This window comes from Callorhinchus milii, unplaced genomic scaffold (genome assembly GCF_018977255.1).
Source record: "Callorhinchus milii isolate IMCB2004 unplaced genomic scaffold, IMCB_Cmil_1.0 Scaffold13, whole genome shotgun sequence".
Classification (NCBI taxonomy): domain Eukaryota; kingdom Metazoa; phylum Chordata; class Chondrichthyes; order Chimaeriformes; family Callorhinchidae; genus Callorhinchus; species Callorhinchus milii.
In genome coordinates this window covers 1024234-1043906 of record NW_024704754.1, presented here as the reverse complement: position 1 = coordinate 1043906, position 19673 = coordinate 1024234, and the positions used below count along the sequence as shown (strand labels likewise).

General features: G+C 44.2%; 1 protein-coding gene, 1 long non-coding RNA gene and 1 other non-coding gene across 3 annotated transcripts; 1 reads left to right on the top strand and 2 right to left on the bottom strand.

Moving 5' to 3' along the window:
- Window positions 1-780: 780 nt before the first annotated feature.
- trnav-aac lies at window positions 781-853 on the bottom strand. The gene has a single exon. It is a non-coding gene; the product is annotated as a tRNA-Val (tRNA).
- A 316-nt stretch (window positions 854-1169) lies between these two features.
- On the top strand, window positions 1170-10348 carry LOC103183726. Its single transcript, XR_488444.1, has 3 exons — window positions 1170-1200; window positions 4518-4657; window positions 10245-10348. It is a non-coding gene; the product is annotated as an uncharacterized LOC103183726 (long non-coding RNA).
- A 2844-nt stretch (window positions 10349-13192) lies between these two features.
- Window positions 13193-16337, bottom strand: LOC103183727 (protein Wnt-8; the record flags this gene model as incomplete). The annotated part of the gene is made up of 5 exons (XM_042340045.1): window positions 13193-13756; window positions 14804-14946; window positions 15131-15256; window positions 15400-15538; window positions 16203-16337. Coding segments are annotated over 5 exons (1107 nt in total), but the record flags the coding sequence as incomplete, so codon positions are not given.
- Window positions 16338-19673: the final 3336 nt, after the last annotated feature.

Genomic DNA, 19673 nt, shown 5'->3' with positions numbered 1-19673 from the left:
CTAGTGCCTGTTACCGCCCTCCCTCCCTCACTCGCTCTCATCACGTCGCGTCGCTCACCGAGACCAGACGCCGACGCAGACGACGCGCACGCACGCACGCACGGCCGCTCGCCACCCCACGTCACGTCACGATCCGTCGATCGATCGATTCCGATTTTTTTTACACATGCGCGGCGCGCCCTTCCCTTCCGGCAAATCGATTGATCCGCGCCTTCCGGCAAACCCCGACCCCCCCCAAACCCCGACCCCCCCCAACCCCGACCCCCCCCCCAACCCCGACCCCCCCCCCAACCCCGACCCCCCCCCAACCCCGACCCCCCCCCAACCCCGACCCCCCCCCAACCCCGACCCCCCCCAACCCCGACCCCCCAACCCCGACCCCCCCCCCCCAACCCCGACCCCCCCCCCAACCCCGACCCCCCCCCAACCCCGACCCCCCCCCCCCAACCCCGACCCCCCCCCCCAACCCAACCCAATCCGCGGCGTCAATCACACCCCTCAACCGCGCGTCCTTCGTTTCTTTTTATGTCGATAATTTTTTTAATATATATCCGCACATCAATCACATAAATCATAGATGTGAAAATAAACGCCGAAAACGGGATCGACGTTTGTTTACTTAATTTTGTTTATCGTTGTTGTCGTCGTTGTCGTGACTGTGGGGGAATGTGTAAACAACGAACTTCAGCAACTGACTGAATAAATAAATACACTTACATACATAATATATAAAAAAAATCTTACTTTTATATATATTAAAAAAAAACCTCCTCCGCCGTGTGTTTCCGCCCGGTTTCGAACCGGGGACCTTTCGCGTGTTAGGCGAACGTGATAACCACTACACTACGGAAACCCGCCGTGAGGGTCGTCTCACGCAACTCGCTACTAGAGTCCGACCAGCGTCGGTGACGCTGCGTAGGGGTGGGAGGGGGGGGTTGGGGGGGACAACCGTCCCGGCGTGTCACCCTGGCCTGACCCTCCCCCCCCCCCCGCCGACGGCTCGCGCTCGAGTGATGTCACGTTGGGCTACCTTTGGGCTAGTGCCGGGCGGGTTTGGGGCGAACTAACGGCTTTTTTTTGAATTCCTGGCGCCAACGGCTCGAGCCGTGGGGCGCGGAGGGGAGGGCCGTCAGCGCATGCGCCCTCCCGGCCCCGCGGCTCCGCCCCTAACGGTCACAGAGCCTCAGAGGGTCACAGCAGGTAAAGGGCCCTGACTTCATCTCATCATCATCTTCCTCCTCCTCCCTCCACACTCCCTCCCTCCTCAGCCCCTCCTCGCGTCTCCCCAGCGCCGCACTGTGAAGTGTAGTGACCGTGTGCTCTGTCTGTGAAGTGTAGTGACTGTGTGTTCTGTCTGTGAAGTGTAGTGACTGTGTGTTCTGTCTGACTGAAGTGTAGTGACCGTGTGCTCTGTCTGTGAAGTGTAGTGACTGTGTTCTGACTGTGAAGTGTAGTGACTGTGTGTTCTGTCTGACTGAAGTGTAGTGACTGTGTGTTCTGTTTGTGAAGTGTAGTGACTGTGTGTTCTGACTGAAGCGTAGTGACTGTTCTGTCTGTGAAGTGTAGTGACTGTGTGTTCTGACTGTGAAGTGTAGTGACTGTGTGTTCTGTCTGACTGAAGTGTAGTGACTGTGTGTTCTGACTGTGAAGTGTAGTGACTGTGTGTTCTGACTGAAGCGTAGTGACTGTTCTGTCTGTGAAGTGTAGTGACTGTGTGTTCTGACTGTGAAGTGTAGTGACTGTGTGTTCTGACTGTGAAGTGTAGTGACTGTGTGTTCTGTCTGTGAAGTGTAGTGACTGTGTGTTCTGACTGTGAAGTGTAGGGTGTGCGAAACCCGGCAGCTGCCCGATTGGGCCACCAGCCACCGCGTCCCTCCCGCAAACAGCCGTGGGTTTGGGTTGTGCGACATTTTTCATCGGGAGGGGGCTTATTGCCCCCCCGCCAACCTCCTCCCCCCCCGCCAACCCCCTCCCCCCACCGCCAACCCCCTCCCCCCCGCCAACCCCCTCCCCCCCGCCAACCCCTCCCCCCCGCCAACCCCCTCCCCCCCGCCAACCCCCTCCCCCCCGCCAACCCCCTCCCCCCCGCCAACCCCCTCCCCCCCGCCAACCCCCTCCCCCCCGCCAACCCCTCCCCCCCGCCAACCCCCTCCCCCCCTCTCCCCCCCCCCCCGCCAACCCCCTCCCCCCCTCTCCCCCCCCCCGCCAGGGGAAAGCAATCCGTCCGCCAACCGACTTGACAAGCGGGTTCCTACTAAATAAGACACTAATAATAATAAGACTTAAATATCTGAGACGGTGTTGAAGAGTTAGATTCGGAGACTTCTCCGACGGTAATAATTTACTGTCCCCGATGTACGGACGACGACGACAACAAGAACAACAACTCGTGTTTACAGAGCGCCCCTCACGCAGGGTAGCGCTCGAGACATCTTGACCCTGTAGTGGCCGAGCATTTCAGTTGTCTCGGGGGAGTCATAGATTTGGGTAACGTCCGGGATGTTCTGGTGGGTGGTATCTCCGGCGAGGCGTGAGTGATTGCTGTGTTTTGGGGATTTATTTGGTGACTGGCAGGACTGCCCTCTCTGCGTGAGAAAGTTCCCGTGGGTCTTTAACGTATACGTGTGGTTGCCGCACCCTCCCACATGCAGTCAGAAAATCAACGTCTTACCCCACTTCAGACTATCTGAAAGTAGACATCGCAGGGTAATGTCACTGACCTGTTCAAGCTTCGATGAATTGTTCATGTCGCTTAACAGTCTTTGTAATTACACGACTACAGCTGTGCAAGGTTTTAAAAAAAACCTTTTAAGCACTTCTCGTGTTATTAAGATGTATAAGACAACTTGTTCTGGGGTGGTCCTGTGATGCATTCCCAGGTATCCTCATTTTAAAAGTAATACAATAAAAGTCAGTGTTTTCCCTTGTATTGAATTTCTCTCAGCTGGAAAACGTAATAATAAACAAAAAGTCCCCAAATTGTAAAATGAATGGAATCAAAGAACTCTGTTAATTCCTCCAGAGAGGTTTTAAGCAAACATTTTCTTTGATGTTCCTTTGTTTTATTGATTCAAAATATCAGAATTGAAAAGCTTATATTAAGTTTTTTTTAAAAAAATGCATCCTAACATTATAATTATATTCACTTATCTAGTCACCTTCGCAATATGTTGGTTATATTGGAAGCCTTATCTCTATGGATACATTGCTTGCAAGATGTTGGCTGAGCAGTTTTGTATCTCAGAGCAATTTAAGAGATGTTAATCAGTCGATGAAAGTAATGATGTCCAACTTAAAATCATTTATTTATTGACTCCCTATTTGCTCAGCGTGTATTAAAGTAACGGAATCAAACAGAGATCCAGTACTTGATAATACTATGATTCTTTACACGGCTGTGCTGAGTTATCAGCTGAATCAGCAGCGCCACAATAACATATCTCAGAGTCCTGGGCTAGAAGAGGGAGATTCTGCCTCTCATTCCTATCCCGTGAGTGACTCCTGATGAAAGGTAGAATCAGCTCAGTACATTAGATTGTGGTAGCTCAGAGCCTTCTCGCCTCTTTGCTGCTTCCCAGCTCTACCCATGATGGAACATTGTCGGAAATCATGATAATATCTCTGCCTGTTGACGTGAAAGACGGAGCTTGATCTTCACAGAGCAGAACTGAACTATTTGTCAATGATGAATAAAATGTCCCTCTCGGTGGGGTGTGCCAGATACCACAAATCTACAAGACTCATCTCTTTTATTATGCCACTTAGTGTAAACGTCTCCCTATACTTACAAGAATCCCAGAGGAGGAATTATCCAGGACTGGATCTTGCCCTGAATTCCAGTGTCCTCCAAAACTAGGGTCCTGTTATCTTTTTCAAGTAACTGTGTCTAATGAAGCAAAAAAAATGCTAAATTGAAATGAGGGAATAAATACTTCCATAATTTAATCCCCTCATCTATTTGGGTGTTTAGGTTTACCACACTCCCTTGTCTGGTTTGCGTACTATTTATATAGTATTAATTTTAGAGATTCAGGAAACATAATAGCTGCTATTGGCTCTTATGACTATATTCCAGAGAATGTAACAGGTATCCCAGTTTTTGTAAGTGTTTCTCTGCAGTGTTAATAATGGGTTGTAATGCAATAATGGGACAACTGCCTACATATTTTATTTAATTCTACATTTTGTATCTTTTCAGATCAAATATTAACTAATCCATGAAAGTGATCCTTTTCCATTTCAGAAACATGCTAACAGAGTACAGAACTAGCTTCACTTCTGCTCTTGAACCCAAGTCATATACATTTTAGTTTAATTACTTGCATCCCCAGTATAGAGCAGATCTTTACAGAGAGAATTCTTAACACTTAACAATAAATTGGAGCTACGTGGTTAATACAGCAATGCAGTTTAGTTTCTTTGTCTAATGACTTAGAGTTTAAAGTTTAAATTCCAGTCTTTTTCAACATTGGATACTCCAAAGCCACTAAAACGTGAATATTATCCATTTCAACAAGGTTATACGCAAAGAGGAGGCTGCCTTTGCTAAAATATGCCTCCTGAGGGTTTGACTTCACAGCAAAATATTGACAAGATCCACGGCAATGTCCGATGACAGTAACATCATACCCTCCTAATCGGGGACGATCTTGTAGACGTAAGTGGCTAACAGTGATGGGAGAGGGAAGTTTAAGAAATTGAAGTGTTTTCAAATTAAAGTACTTGCAAGCTTATCTATGTCATGTATTTAATGAGTCTCAGCGCCCATAACAACTGGAAAATGGGTTCTACATAATAGCTAGTGGTGCTGGGAGCACCATTCTACCAACCCTAACCATCCTAAAATGTTTAGTGAAATTGTTGGCTACAAATTCCACACAGTTTTGCTTGAGATCTAAAGGTTATAGGTGTGCCCATTGACTCAAAAGAACATGTCTTGTTTGATTTAAATCAATGGAAAGATATTTTGTATCTTACAGTCGATATGTCTTATTAGCCCAAATCTTGAAAAAAAATGAGAATCTTGTACCAAATGATGCTTTTGACATTGTCATTTTCCAGTTACAATTTGTTTATCTCAGTTGATCTTGTTGATGCCAGTAAATTAGTTCCTTCAGACATACTGCTGAGCTTGATAAATTAGTAGAATTGTGTCACGAGCTGCGTCCTATCATCACTCAACCATATGTTGTATTAGTGTCGTATAGCCCATCACATCCAGCGGTTTGCACTGCAGGGATCTTCAGTCTAAATGTTACCGCTGTCTAGCTTCCAATAGGTTCCACTCACAGGCCCCATTTCCACCAGGAGCCTCACTACAGGGAGCGTGAATGGTATCCTTCCCACAGCTCAAGCTCTGCTGCCTGCTCGTCTCATGCCACTTTAACGTCATGATTCACACCACAGGGAACACAGTGACAGTCTCCATCTATCAACTCTGCTGCATCTACAGTAACATATCTGCAAAATTTCAGCCGTCAATTGGTAGGAAAGGATGCAACAGAATCTTTATTCTGCGTCAATTCCGCCTTTAATTAAACACATCTCTGAATAGGTTTTACATAATACTGGTGTAAATATAATAGCAATCCTTGCATTTGATATAGGGCCTTATCACGTCGCTGAGATGGATAATCTCAAAGACAAAGATAGTGATAGAAATGTGATTTCATACAATCTTTCCGAAAAGTATTTTTGAAGTATTTAAGGATCTGCCTGGGATTATTCTGTATGTTACACCGTTCGGTGAAAAATGGATTTCTTTGGGACTTAATGCCAATATTTAGCCCTTTAGTTTAATTGTGGGTATTAAGCTTCCCTACCCAAGCAGATAATCAGCAAATAAACTGCTAATTCTTTGAAATTCCCTGAAACTCTATTGAAGTCTTCGATGTGAAAAGCACCACGTCAATTTAAAATTGTTATAATTAAGAAGTGAATCTTTTGTTTTTGAGAGCTGGTACGGACACAATGGGCTGAATAGCCTTCTTCTGTGCCATACATTTCTATGATTCTAATGGTGCCACCCACAGAGAAGCTTGGATATCACTTTATGTTACATTTTGGGCAGTAAGCACAAATCTGGTTAAAGGCTGTTTCGACTGATTCCCCCCAGTTTTCTCATTTCCTGAAAGCATGACTTATTGTGCAGTGTGTTTGGCAAGGCAGCAGTTCTCCTGTACCTCTTCATATGTGAGCGTAAGCAGGGTTATGAAGAAACTAAATATATATTGTATATTATTGCACCTATAGTGAGGAAACCAACCTTGTGTCTTACTTACTCTGGGACCTGTCTTCACAATTGTTTGGCTACTCTGCCGATGTATATTCTGGGGAGACTCCCAAGACACCTGATCTCAGGGAAATATGGTAGTAGAGATTATTCACCTCTGCTGTTGTTCCCAGGATAGGTCAACTCTATGGTCCAAAGAACAGTTTGTGTTCAATTAAATGGAACCACTGGATGATTCTATTGGATGCCCTCTGTGGTGAAGTCACCTCAGTGGTATAACAGATGAACATGTGGGTCTCAAGAATGGAAGAAATACAATACAAAATTTTATTTGTAAAGCGCCTTTCATGCCGGGAGGACGTCCCAAGGCGCTGAACAGTCAGGGATTAGGACCCTAGCGGTGGCGGTGGTGGTGGGGGGGTGATAGGGAAAATATATTCTAGCCTTTTGGATTTGTAAATTTTGTACTGATGACTTCTAAGGTCGGTTCCAAATTTAAATAACTTGTTTACACCTACATTATCTAAATCTTGTTTTCTGAAATGAAAATAAGTTTGGTACTTTGGGGCCTTCTCCTTATGTAATTTTCAATCCCAGAGTCACCCTTGCAGTTCTTCAATGAGAGTCGACATATCTCACAACTCTTCATGTCTGGATTTATGAAAAAATATGTGTAAATATACTAGATCTCACACTGCGAAAGGACCAATATAGATTAATGGTAAAGTATGAATTAGACAACTCTCTTCAAACAACCTACTCGTGGTTTGAAGTGCTAACTAAGAATTTGGAATGGAAATTGCAAACATTTTAAAGAAAGAGGCTTAATTAAAGTCTTACACACAATTTACGACACAGCAATGTGATGCTACAAAATGCGGGCGAAAGTGGCCTAGTCCTTTGTTGTGCTAGCAACCGCGATTTCGTTTAATCAATTTAGAATTTTGCATTTCCTTTAAACAACTTGTGAGACCGAGCATTGTATAGTGACAGCCATTAAGTCAAGAGAGAATAGACAATAATAGCAATGGCACTTAATTGTGAAAAAACACAAAACTGTGTGAAATTTCCACTTGACTACCAAATAATCCGTGAAATGCAGTGTCAAACACCCAAACTGTGTGACATTTGGCATGTCGTACTGCAGGAGGTCTTTAGCCTGCAGTCACTGTGGCTGCCATCCTGATGATATCTACCATCCTCCAGGTACACAGCCTGACTCGGCCATTGTAGTGATGATCTGGAAGACAGAACCGCAATTAGTGACACCGGCTGTCAATAATGAGTCAAAAGTGATTTGTAAGCAGTGTCTGTGGTGTTTCAAAACTATTGCATTACTCTTTTAGCTTGTTTCAAGGGGTTTACAAGTTTGATAACTTCACCACAGGGAACATTCAGACACTAAACACTTTATTGTAAGCTGCATTCCTTGATTATTCCTTGCATTCCTGCATTCCTTGAAAATAATAATTTGGTCACACAATCCACGACTGTTTGTGGGACACTGCCGTGGGCAATTGGCTGCCGCATTTCGTCCACAAAATACACAGTCAACTCATTTTACAGTACATCCTGTGAAGTGCTTTGAGACGTCTTGAATACGTGATAAGGCGCTATATCAAATGCAAGGATTATTATTACCCGATAATTATTAGTTTGTGACATGAGCGACTTATACCAAGAAGTTTGCAATGCTTCGGGAAAATATTTTAACTTATTTGATAATTAGACACTTAGGAATTACAGTACTCGTGGGCAGTGAAGCATTGAACTCAAAAACTCCAAACTTCTTTGTGGCCCATTTGTAAAAGTAATACAGCGGTTGTCAAGATAATGGGGCAATCAAATTGCAATGTACATGAATGTACTACAATAAGAATTTTACTCTGAGGTCTATCTTGTCACTCACAATGTTTTTTAAAATATATTCAAAGGCAAAACTATGATAATAATCTTTGCATTTGAGTATTGACCAGAGGGCACAAGGGCAAATGTGGGACCCCAGACTTGAAAATATTGCCTCTCCCCGATAATACAGAAGAGAAAGATTGAAAGACTTGGGGGTACAGCAGATAGGCAAAGTAACAACTATATTGTATCAGGAAGTGAGGAATCATCCAACTGAAAGGTGGTTTTCCCAGGCACCTTTGCGGAACAATGTTGTCAACTGTGATATTAATTGCTGTGCTCTGCATATTTTTATAATAATAATCCTCGCATTTGATAATGTGCTTTATCACATCTTCGAGACGTCTCAAAGCGCTTCACAGAATATACTGTAAAGTGAATTGACTGTGTATTTTGTGGGTGAAAGGCAGCAGTAGTATCCTACAAACCGTCGTAGATTAAGTGACCAAGGTATTATTTTTAAATTTTATTTTAGCCTATCGATTGTGTGTTTTTCCATTTATGGAGTCAAAAATTAGATTGCAGATTACAATTTCAAATTACTTTAGCAAATTTATGTATGGCTTGTTGTTTATCTGCCAGGCGATGCAGTGTGGGATTCATAGCGCTGGCAGCCTCAGGCTAAATCACTGAGCAGTTTGGTGAATCTCATGTTATTTAGGAGATTTTATTATATAAATGCAGAGTTAAAACCATATCAGTTACTGAAAATGTTTCAAGAGGTCTACCTTCTCAAATGAGTAAAATATCTGGTGTTCACTGGAGTTTCAGAGAACAAGAATATAACAGTCGGATGTAACAACATACATTAAAGTGCTGATTAATGTCTTCTTGTCATTGTTATGTAAAGGAAGAGTTTTTACAAATCAAAGGAAACATGTTCTTTGTTTCATTTCAACAAGAAGCAGCTAAAGTTAAAGCTTGACAATTTGAATTGATTGGAATACATATGAAAACTACTCCTGACACTTGTATAAAAGAGAATGTGCCATTTGTTGTTTTCCCTGATTGATAATCCCTAACCTAGTTGAAGTTAAATACTTTTCCAGGGGGGTAATAATCCCTTGAAAATAATAATGATAATTTGGTCACATTTTGCCCACAAAATATAGTCAATTCACTTTACAGTATATTCTGCCAAGCGCTTTGAGCTGTGAGATGTGATGAGGTGCTGTACCAAATGTAAGGATTATTATTATGACCAATGGCTGCTTTCTCCACCAATCCTGTACAATTGACAGCAGAGTGACATCAATGATATGGAGATGTCATTGCAAACGACCCTCCTGTACATGAGCAGAATTCTACCCCCATTTCTTCTGAAGCTCTGTTGAAGGTTGGAAACGGTGATGGGGTTGGTTCAGCAGATGCCAGTTCTGTAGTTCTTCCTCATTTCACCGGTGCACCAACAGTTTTTTGTCCATAATCCAAAGGTATCAGAATTTGGGGCAGTTTGTTTGACTTGGGGACATTTAGAATAGTATGAAATAGTGAAAAATAGGGTTAAAATAAAAATAGGACCGAGAAGGACCACGGAAGGTTTTCAATATTTCATTTTATTCAAACTTTTTAGAAGAAATGTGTTGATGGATTATGGTTAATATCACTGTGATAAAGCAATGTTTTCAGTAGCTTTATTACTGTAGCAGTACGCTTAAAATTAGATGGCAAGAAATCAATTATACTATAAATTAAACATTATGTGCAAACAAATATAAACATGAATTTAAAGCTGTATTTTGAACAGGTTTTATTTTCCCCATCAACTATTCTGTATGGATTATTTAGGTACCACTTATACTCATCTATATAGCCCCTGACTGTATTGTGCTACCTGTGAATTATATTATCCTTAAAATTCACAATGAATGGTCTGTCCTGGCCATTTACTGGGGCTAATAAATTCAGTAACTCGAATGACATCGTTTGTCATTATCTGAGAGCCTTTTGTGGTTATATATTTAACTGACAGCTTTTGAATGGCTTGGTAAATTTGCAATGGCTGAGAAACAAAAGGGAAGTAAATGAATTTGAATATTATAGCATACTAATGAAGCGATTGTCAAACCAGTGATCGATGGTGTGTGTTAAATCCATTCTATAGAAATCTACCAATGATTGATCCGACTTTCTCAACTGCCAAAATCACTCAGGATGGGAAGAGGAGAGGACTGATTTTTAATACTGTATTGGAATTGTTGAGTGTGGTGGAGGATAAAATAAAAAGGCACAAAAATAAAATACTTACATGTAACTTAAATACATGGGCAAAGGGGTGTTTGTTATAATGCTGAGATAAACCCAGGTTAGTCGGCAATGAAACACACTATGTTTTTACCAATTGTTACATTGCCAACCCTCAAATAAACTCAACCCTGTTATAATAAGGAATAATCCTCGCTTTTGGATAGTAGCGCGTGATCGTGTGGACCAAACGTCCCTAAAATGCTTCACAGTTTACCGTAAAGCCCTGGGACTACCAGGACAGCACAAAGCCCAAATGAATTCCCAAACCTTACATTTACTTTGCCATTAGTTATGCAAACCATCCACACTTTTTTTTCCCCCCTCTGTGGCCTGAGAAGCGCAGTCCAATACACTCCCCGGCAGCGAAGACAGGAGCTCAGTTCTTTTCTTATGTAGTTATTCAGAGACCTTTTGGTTTTCGTATGCAGTGAATAGGCACGAAAAACAAGTTTCACATGGCCGACAAGTTCACGGGATAAAAGGTCCGACACATTTCCTTTTTCTGTCGAAGTTCAAACAGAGAAGTCTCTCTTGCGCTGATAACCCCTGAATGGCTCGTGTTGGTTTCCATTTCAAAGGGAGGGGGATATTTTCACCCAATGATTTGCCCAGACTTTCGGGTTATTGCAGTACAGCTCTTGGCTTTCCTCAACTTTTAAACACAACGAGAAGAACGTGTATTGACAACCGAATTGCGATTTGATAAACATGGAGATGGCTGAATATTCTGGACCCATATTCCCGGGGCATTGACTCTGTATATTGGAGCACTCATAACGTTTTCCTTAAATAAAATGTACTCGTTTTAAATTTAAACGTTGGAATTCATATTTACCGACGACAAAACTCAGTCGTTTTGTCTGCACCTTTACGAAGGGTTTAGGATTTCCACCTGTAGGATGCACTTCAGGTTTTATGGTACGATGACAATTTTACCAGAGTTGGGTATGTTTGGCTTGTGCCGGGCGGGATGGGATGCTGGAGACTGTGCGCTATAAACCCTCTCCCCAGAAAGAAATATATACAAACCTCTTGTGCAGTCGTGTCCCCTGTGGATAGTGGAGAGGTCCCAGTGTATTGGTGGCGGCCTATTTGAGGTGAGAAGTCTATACCTTCTCCTCTCCAGAAGGCAGACCCACCTTTGCTCGGCTCACTCAGATCGTCAATGGCACTGCAGAGAATTAGAATGGATTTCTCTTTCTCTCTCTCTGCCCTTTCAAATACGAGAAACGTCTCTTCCATACCGTTCATTCTTTTACCCCCCCCCCCCTTCTGTGTTCACTGCTTTATTTGTCAAGTGCCTTGAAATTTGACGTGAAATATACATCATTATTAATGCAAAGTTTGGGGGTACCGTGAGTTTTGAAAAGCTGCAGCAAGTGTTAAAAGAACTCAAAAAACATCCATTTCAAACAGTCAATTGTAAAAGTATTTTATTGCAGAAGCCAGTACAAGCCAATTCTATAACCATACAAACTAAACCTGGTAAAATAAAAACTCAAACCTTAAGAGTATTTCAGTAAATACAACGTGCTGCATTTAACCCAACACCCTGCGATGTTGAAGATCTTGCCTCGCCGACACCACTCAATAGTCCAAAGCCAAGCTCTCAACATTTGTATTAAAACGTCTGGTCAAGTGAAGAACACAATCTCTCTGCAACTAAGATCCGATACCGTTAAAAGAACATAAATGTGACTACAGTAACGTACAGTTCCCGTGACAGTGCCAACTTTTCTGAACTGGTGCAACATAGTTAGGAAGAAAAGTGCATAAACCCTATTTAGCAGTGGATAAACAAGATACACCAAACACAACCCAGTGTTAGCTTTCATAGAAAGAAACTTGGGATTTATAGAAGTCCATTAATAAACGTTCACAAAACGTGAAACCTACAACTAAACATTGACCTAAAACGGAGAGATTCCCATTGTTTACTGAGAATAAAAACTCAAAAAAGACTTATTTTTTTAAACGTTACTGAGCTCTCGTTCAAGACACGTTTCATCTTTGTGTGTGGAAGTGGTGACCAGTTGCTGAGGCGCTGCTACATTGTGGGGCCAACCCTTCATCTCAAAACAGAGAAGAGGCTGAAAAGGGAACAATGTGTAGACTTTTGGAATAATAACCGTTGCATTTGATAGAGCACCTCGTCAGGTCTTCTGAGACGTCTCCAAAGCGCCTCACGGAATAAACTCGTCAAGTGAATGGACTTATTTTGTGGGCAAAACCCGACAGCCAATTACGCACAACATCGTCCCACAAACACGAACAGTCACGGTCTGAGTGACCCACATTATTGTGATGAAGGAAGGGATTATTTACCCAGTGTTATATAACCAGCCTGAGCCAACAAGGCATAACCAGCCTGAGCCAACAAGGCATAACCAGCCTGAGCCAACAAGGCATAACCAGCCTGAGCCAACAAGGCATAACCGAGCCAACAAGGCATAACCAGCCTGAGCCAACAAGGCATAACCAGCCTGAGCCAACAAGGCATAACCAGCCTGAGCCAACAAGGCATAACCAGCCTGAGCCAACAAGGCATAACCAGCCTGAGCCAACAAGGTATAACCAGCCTGAGCCAACAAGGTATAACCAGCCTGAGCCAACAAGGTATAACCAGCCTGAGCCAACAAGGTATAACCAGCCTGAGCCAACAAAGCCTGAGCCAACAAGGTATAACCAGCCTGAGCCAACAAGGCATAACCAGCCTGAGCCAACAAGGTATAACCAGCCTGAGCCAACAAGAGGAATATTGTTGGGAACAGCAAATAGTGCGTAAGATTGTTTTTCTATGATCTTTCACCAGTTGTGAGCCCGGTTTTTGCGCCTGGAGTGTCCGGGGGCCCTTCTCCTGTCCCGGGGGGAGCAGTAGTGTTTGGTGACCACTCGCCGACACTGCTCACACTGCACAGTGCAGCACCAGTGGAACTTGCAGTTGCAGCTGCTGACGATCTCGGTCCTCTTCTCCTCGGGCCGGAGCCCGCACTCGGTGCACAGCCGCCGGCAGCTCCTCCTCTCCCGCGGGGAGAGGCCCTGGCCGCCCTGCAGACACTCCCTGCCCTCCGTGCCCTGCAGCCCCAGGGTGGCGTTGCTCACGCAGTAGTCCGGGGAGTCCTCCAGGTACACCAGCTCCGTGTGCAGGATGGCGCTGTACGCCTCGGCGATGGCCGCCCGATTATCCGCGCTGTTGCCGCCCCTCATCCGCCGCTTCTCCAGGTCGATCTTCACCGCTTGCTCTTGTTTCACCCGCAAGTAATTGCCGATGTCCCTGAAGTCGGCCAACTGCAGCCAACAGGTCTGGACACTGCAGCTTCCCGACACCCCGTGGCATTTGCAGGTCCGCATCATGGTCCCCTTGACAGCCTGTGGGACACACACCACCCAACAGCGCTCACTGACTGACCGCAGACACCAACGATGGAGCCGTTGGTACCCACTGAACACGGTCTGTGTGTGATGTGCTGCCGGACAGGGACCGGGCGCTAAAGGCCGGAACCAAATGATGAGATAACAAGTCAATCGACCAGAGACCGTTGCCAGAGACTCGCTCAGCTCACCCGTGACTGGGCAGCGCTGTACTGCCGTGGGTCACGTTCACCCGTTATGGATCTGTACTGAGTTAAGTGACGGGATCTGTTGACCTCCTCATAGATCGTTACTACTCATTTTAAATGTAGAACAGGATCTGGGGGGCGGCCGTCGGTGCTGGGACACTGGACAGGAGCAATTGGAGAGTCGAATAGATCTGCCTCTGCCCCCCCCCCCCCCCGGGAAGCCACGTTCCCAACAGGACTCGTGGATACAAACCCAGGACACTCAGCTCTGAAGCCCAGGGAGATACATACCCGGGTCCATTGCTCATTTAGTGCGAGACATCGAGTCATAAAAGAACCGCAGGGCTTAAATTTGCAGCGAAAGACGGGGAAATCACACACACGCCGGGTTAACGGCTCAGTTAAGTTCTCTTTGGAATAATGCCCCAATATCAGCAATTATTATTATTATTATTATTATTAAGGGGGACATCTTCGACCCACCAGTTTGGGCAACATTCAGAATGTTAATCCCAGATGTGAGCGGGGTATCCCGAGCTAAATAAAGGCATCAAACCACCCCCCAGTGACCTGGGATTCTGAATATTCTGCGCTACTTTACACCGTCATTCTGAAATCCCACTGAGGAGATGTGTCTGTTTGTGCAGAATCTGTACCATCCTCACTTGACCGACCCCCCCCCCCCCCCCCGGGGACAAGTCAGATCGAAATTTACTGTTAAAATGTCACAAAAGTCTCCCCAAGATTTCTTAAGGATTCGATTAGTCGGAAGATGATTGTTTTTTTGGGGTGTGTGTGTGGGGGGGGGGGGGGGCGGTGGGGGGTTTACATGAGATGTCTGGGTGTGGGCACTCACATTCCTCCCCGCCTCGTTGTTGTGGAGGTTCATGGCGGCTCTGGCGTCCTGTCCAGTTTCGAGAGCGTCTACGAACTGCTTAGAGATTCTTTCCCCAAATTGCACGTTGTCGCTGCAGCCTCCCCAGATCCATCCTCTCCCCCCTGCGGGACAAGCCGACATGGTCAGGGGCACGACCCCCCCCACACACACACAGACACACACACACAGCATTGGCCCCTCTTTTGACGCAGACCGTGTGTGGACAATAACCGGTGCGTAATTTAACGAAAGGACCATTTTATCGGTGACCTTCGATGGGAGGATGCGACGCTAAGCGAAGCTCACCAGTCTGACCACTCTTGGATTCATCACAGCCGCAGTTTTCGAAGTCCCCCAGACTGCAGTTCCTGGTCAGGGTGTACATGACACCCGCAGAGCTGATCGCGTGCACGAAAGAGGTTTCCCTGGTGGCTTAAGGGGAAAAGCATCAAATCGCTTAGTGACGGCCAACGGGGAGAAAAATATATACATATAGAGAGAGAGAGAAATAAAATCAGGACATGTTATTCTGTCCGTACATCAGCAACAAAAAGGGGAGACGGCAAAATACTTACCGCTCCGAAGGCCGTTGTGAGTGGAGAGTTGCAGTGCGCTCTCCGGACAGTTCCAGCGCTCCCACGCGAACTGGTGTTTGCACTCCTCGATCCCGGATTCAGCCCCGGCAGCCACACTGCTGGAGTAGGTCAGGAATGCCTACACACCCCCACACACACCCCCACACACACACACACACACCCACACACACACCCACACACACACACAGGGGGGGAGCGTTAGTCACTACGCACTCCCGCGACGCGCGTGGAACTCCACACCAAGTCAGTGGATGTGCGTGTGACCGCTTCGCGGGGCGTGACGGTGGTTGGCAGCTGGGAATTACTTTACAGAGCAGACAGAGGAGTTTTTATTTTTATTTTTTTTTAAATGACAAAGCGTCGGGATATCCCAGTGAAGGTCATCATTTACTGCGTTCGGATCAATTCACCAACAGGGCTGTCTGTCGGTGCCCAAGTCGAGCGTTACTCGATGGCACCTCCTAAAAGCTAACTCTGGGGGAATGGTAAAGCTTTCCCAGTGCTGTATATGGTTCAAGTCGGTAACCATCCTCGATATAACGGTATTCTTGGTTAAGTGGACGATATTATAACGGTTCACAGCTGCTCACAGGATGATGCTCGAGGTTTGTGAATGCAAACCATCCGGTAGGAGGCTGTGTGCAATGTAAAGGGAAAAAAATGGGGCTAAATGTTTTAAGTGCGTCTTTCAAAACGCACTGACATTTAACCCTAAAAGATTTAAGTCGAGTTCTATTCGGAATTCCAAACCAGTAGAGAAATAAAGAGAATTACAAACTCGCCTTTGGTCCAGTCATCAGGAAGTTGTTGACGGACCTGCAACGACAGAACGCACGATCTGAGCTGCTTTCCAGAGAGGAGAGAGAGAGAGAGAGAGAAAATGCACATCGAAATCTCCCCCTAAAAAACCCTGCTATAATCAACACGAGTTATCCGAGGGGCAGCTTACCACGATGCAGTCGGGGTGATGATGTGACTGTAAATGAACAGGGTGTAAGCCAGGACTTGGGCGGCTCTCATGGTCTCTCTCTGCTCCTCTCTCTGGGAGTTCACTCTGCAATCAGAAAAAAAAAGGCTCCACAACTCAAGCAGCAGCGAGTTAGGGTCACATCACTCCCCTACTTATATAGGGCTGCAGTCAGGGGTTTGGGGAGGATTTCTTTTGTTGCTGGTTAACCATTTCGAAGCCAGTCAGTGTGTGAAACCGAGGTGTGGCCAACAACAGTCTGGAAAAGCCCAAGTAATGCATTTCAAAAGAACCTGTCACCACCTCTCCCTCTCCCTCTCCATGGGCATTCAATGGAAACCTCCACCATCGCGTTGCCTTCAGCGCTACAGCGTTTGATGGCATTTACGCAGCTCTCGAGAGAGACGCTTACTTTTCAGACTTATAGATAATAAAATAAAATAATTGACCATGGCTTCATTGGAGATGATTTGGGGGGTCCGTGAGTTGTGCGCCCGCTTCCAGTTTCGATGGGTTGCGTTTCAGAAGCTTTGCCAAGAAATCCCAATGCGGTGGTCTTTTCTGTGTCCAGAGTTCTTGTGACTGCAGAAAAATAACCTGCTCTGGTTTACCATCTACCGTTTATTTCTCTTTGCACTATTAGAAATACCTACTTTACCGATGGCAACTTTCCAAATATCACACACGTGGGGGGGGGGAATTAATTAGATCATTCCACGAAACCTTGGGCAAGTTTCCTTACTCCGCACGCCTGATCGTAAACCCTCAAGAAAGAGTAATAGTAAATTGTGGTCACTTCAATCCACGGCTGTTCGTGGGGACGCTGCTGTGCGCGACCGGCTGCCGCGTTTCGCCCACAAAATATACAGTCAATTCACTTTACAGTATATTCTCTGAAGAGCTTTGAGACGTCTCGAAGACGTGATAAGGCGCCGTATTAAATGCAAGGATTATTATTGTTATTATAATCATCAAAGCAACACAAGCATAAATATACCTTATAAAGCATATATATGTAACGGTTTAAATCCATTGCAAACTACATTAGTAAATCTTGACAGTAATGCAGCACACGTTTCTTTTAAAATTACAATCCCGATTGCTTGGATTGGAAATTGTATATTATTGTTCCACTTTTTAACGCTGGTAATAAAGGTTTATCAGGCGGTTTGTGTCTGTTGTGCCCCCCCTCCCCAGACACCAATTAATGCATATTGGGACAACAGTAAAAACAAAGGGAGCCTGGGGCTGGACTGGCACTTGTCAATGGGTATCGAGCTTTAATTAATGAATGCAAATGTTTCCTAATGAACTCACATCTAACTTATATTAGGGCTTTCGAGCCGTGCCCGAGAGACATCTACCAACGTGCAGTTTAAGTTGTTCTCCCTCCAAAATAATCCCTCCAAAACCAAAGACAATGATAAATTGGTCATTTTCAATCCACGACTGTTTGTGGGACATTGCTGTGCGCACTTGGCTGCCGTGTTCGCCCACAAATATACAGTCAATTCACTTTACAGTGTGTTCTGTGAAGCGCTTTGGGACGTCCTCCCGACGTGAAAAGCGCTATATCAAATGCAAGGATTATTATTATTATCATTTTCCGTATGCAGTACCCATTAAAATCCAATTCTGGCAAGTTAAAGATGGGAAAACTCTTAATATACGCATTATTTGGACCCCGCAACATGAAGGACGGCTCGGTTCTATCCAATAGAAAGCAAAGCAAAAGATGTAGAAGTTTTTCTACATTTAACAAAGTGCTAACGTAATAAAACGACGCATTTAAGTCGACAGCCACAACATAGCGACATTGCAGTATCAAGAGTGAATTACAGTGTCAGTTAAACCAGGGAGAAAGAGGTCAACTTTTTAAGGAATGTTACAGGGAAGTTTGGCGGATGATACATTTTACGGTTTCATTGGATTTAAGGTCCACACAAAAGTTAGGTTAATGTCGTTAGCTAACTAACTAACCAACCAACAATGTGAATGGATAAACTAGGCAATCAAGAAAATACTTCCTGAGTTTTCCACCAATATCAGTAGAAAATCCACTAACCAAAACCCAACATAGCTACAAACACAGGCAGGTTTATTACAAACCTTTGCACTCTTACACGCAAACCTCTTACACACAACACATTGTAACTTTTTTTATATATATATATATCTATTTCACAAGTTTCAGAAACCAGTCCCATTTTAACACCAGCTTGGATTTCCCATCATTTAGTTTAAAAACAAGTGGTGAATCTAAAGAGCTCCATTCGAAGTGAAAGTTACTTTCCTGAAAGATATTTCATTTGTAAGGTTCTGGGAATCCCACGGAGTGAATATGTCGATTAAAGCTTTTCACCTGGTTCTTGAAAAATGAATCTGACCAGTGGAAGAGGAAACCTCAGAGATCCAAGGTGTCAGAATTCAGGCAGCAATGAGAAGAAACTTTCATTGAGGCCCAATTCCTACAGAACTAGAATATATAGGCCCAACAACAGACTAAAACGGGAGCAAATTGGCTAAACCTGTTGTTTGATTAGTTAAGCTTTGATTACAATAGCTCACCGATTCAGCAGCTGAAGTATATTCATTGATACCAATGCAGCCATTTCACCCTTTAAATATAGTCAAAGAGTATTTCTAATTCAATTATGCATCATTTAGTCCTCGCTTAGGAAATCTGTATGTTTAAAGGTTCAACAAAAATGCATTTATAGCTGTGAAAAGTTTAATTCTCCAGTTATTTTTCAATTAAAGTGCAAATATATGTTTTTAAATCTACTCAATCCTGAGAATGTATCTAAAAGGTAAGGAAGAGAATATGCTTGCACATCAACCAGGATAGGAGTTTAATTTATTTAGAAATAAAGTTGTATAATAATACATTTCATTAAAAGGTTAGGACTAGCTACATTTTCCCCCTCAAATCAAATGGTGCTATTAGTTATGCAGGATAATTGTTGTTCTGTTACCGTCTGTAGAGTTTTTAGTAACATTTCTCTACTGTATTTGCAAACATTTGATACAAGTATGGTTTATAATAACAATAATAAAACTATTTGGAAAAGCGGAAGGATGTCCTAGAAACAAACAGGCTTGTTACTGGATAATCTTCAGAATAAACAAATAATATTGGTCAAATTGGCTAATAAAGATGGGAATTAATGATATTGCAATTGAATTTCTTCTGAATTAAGCTGCAAATGGTTGAATGTTACATTTCATCAGTGTAATGGCCCTATTCTGGCACCTGGTTGACCATAACGAGCCATTTTCTGTTGAA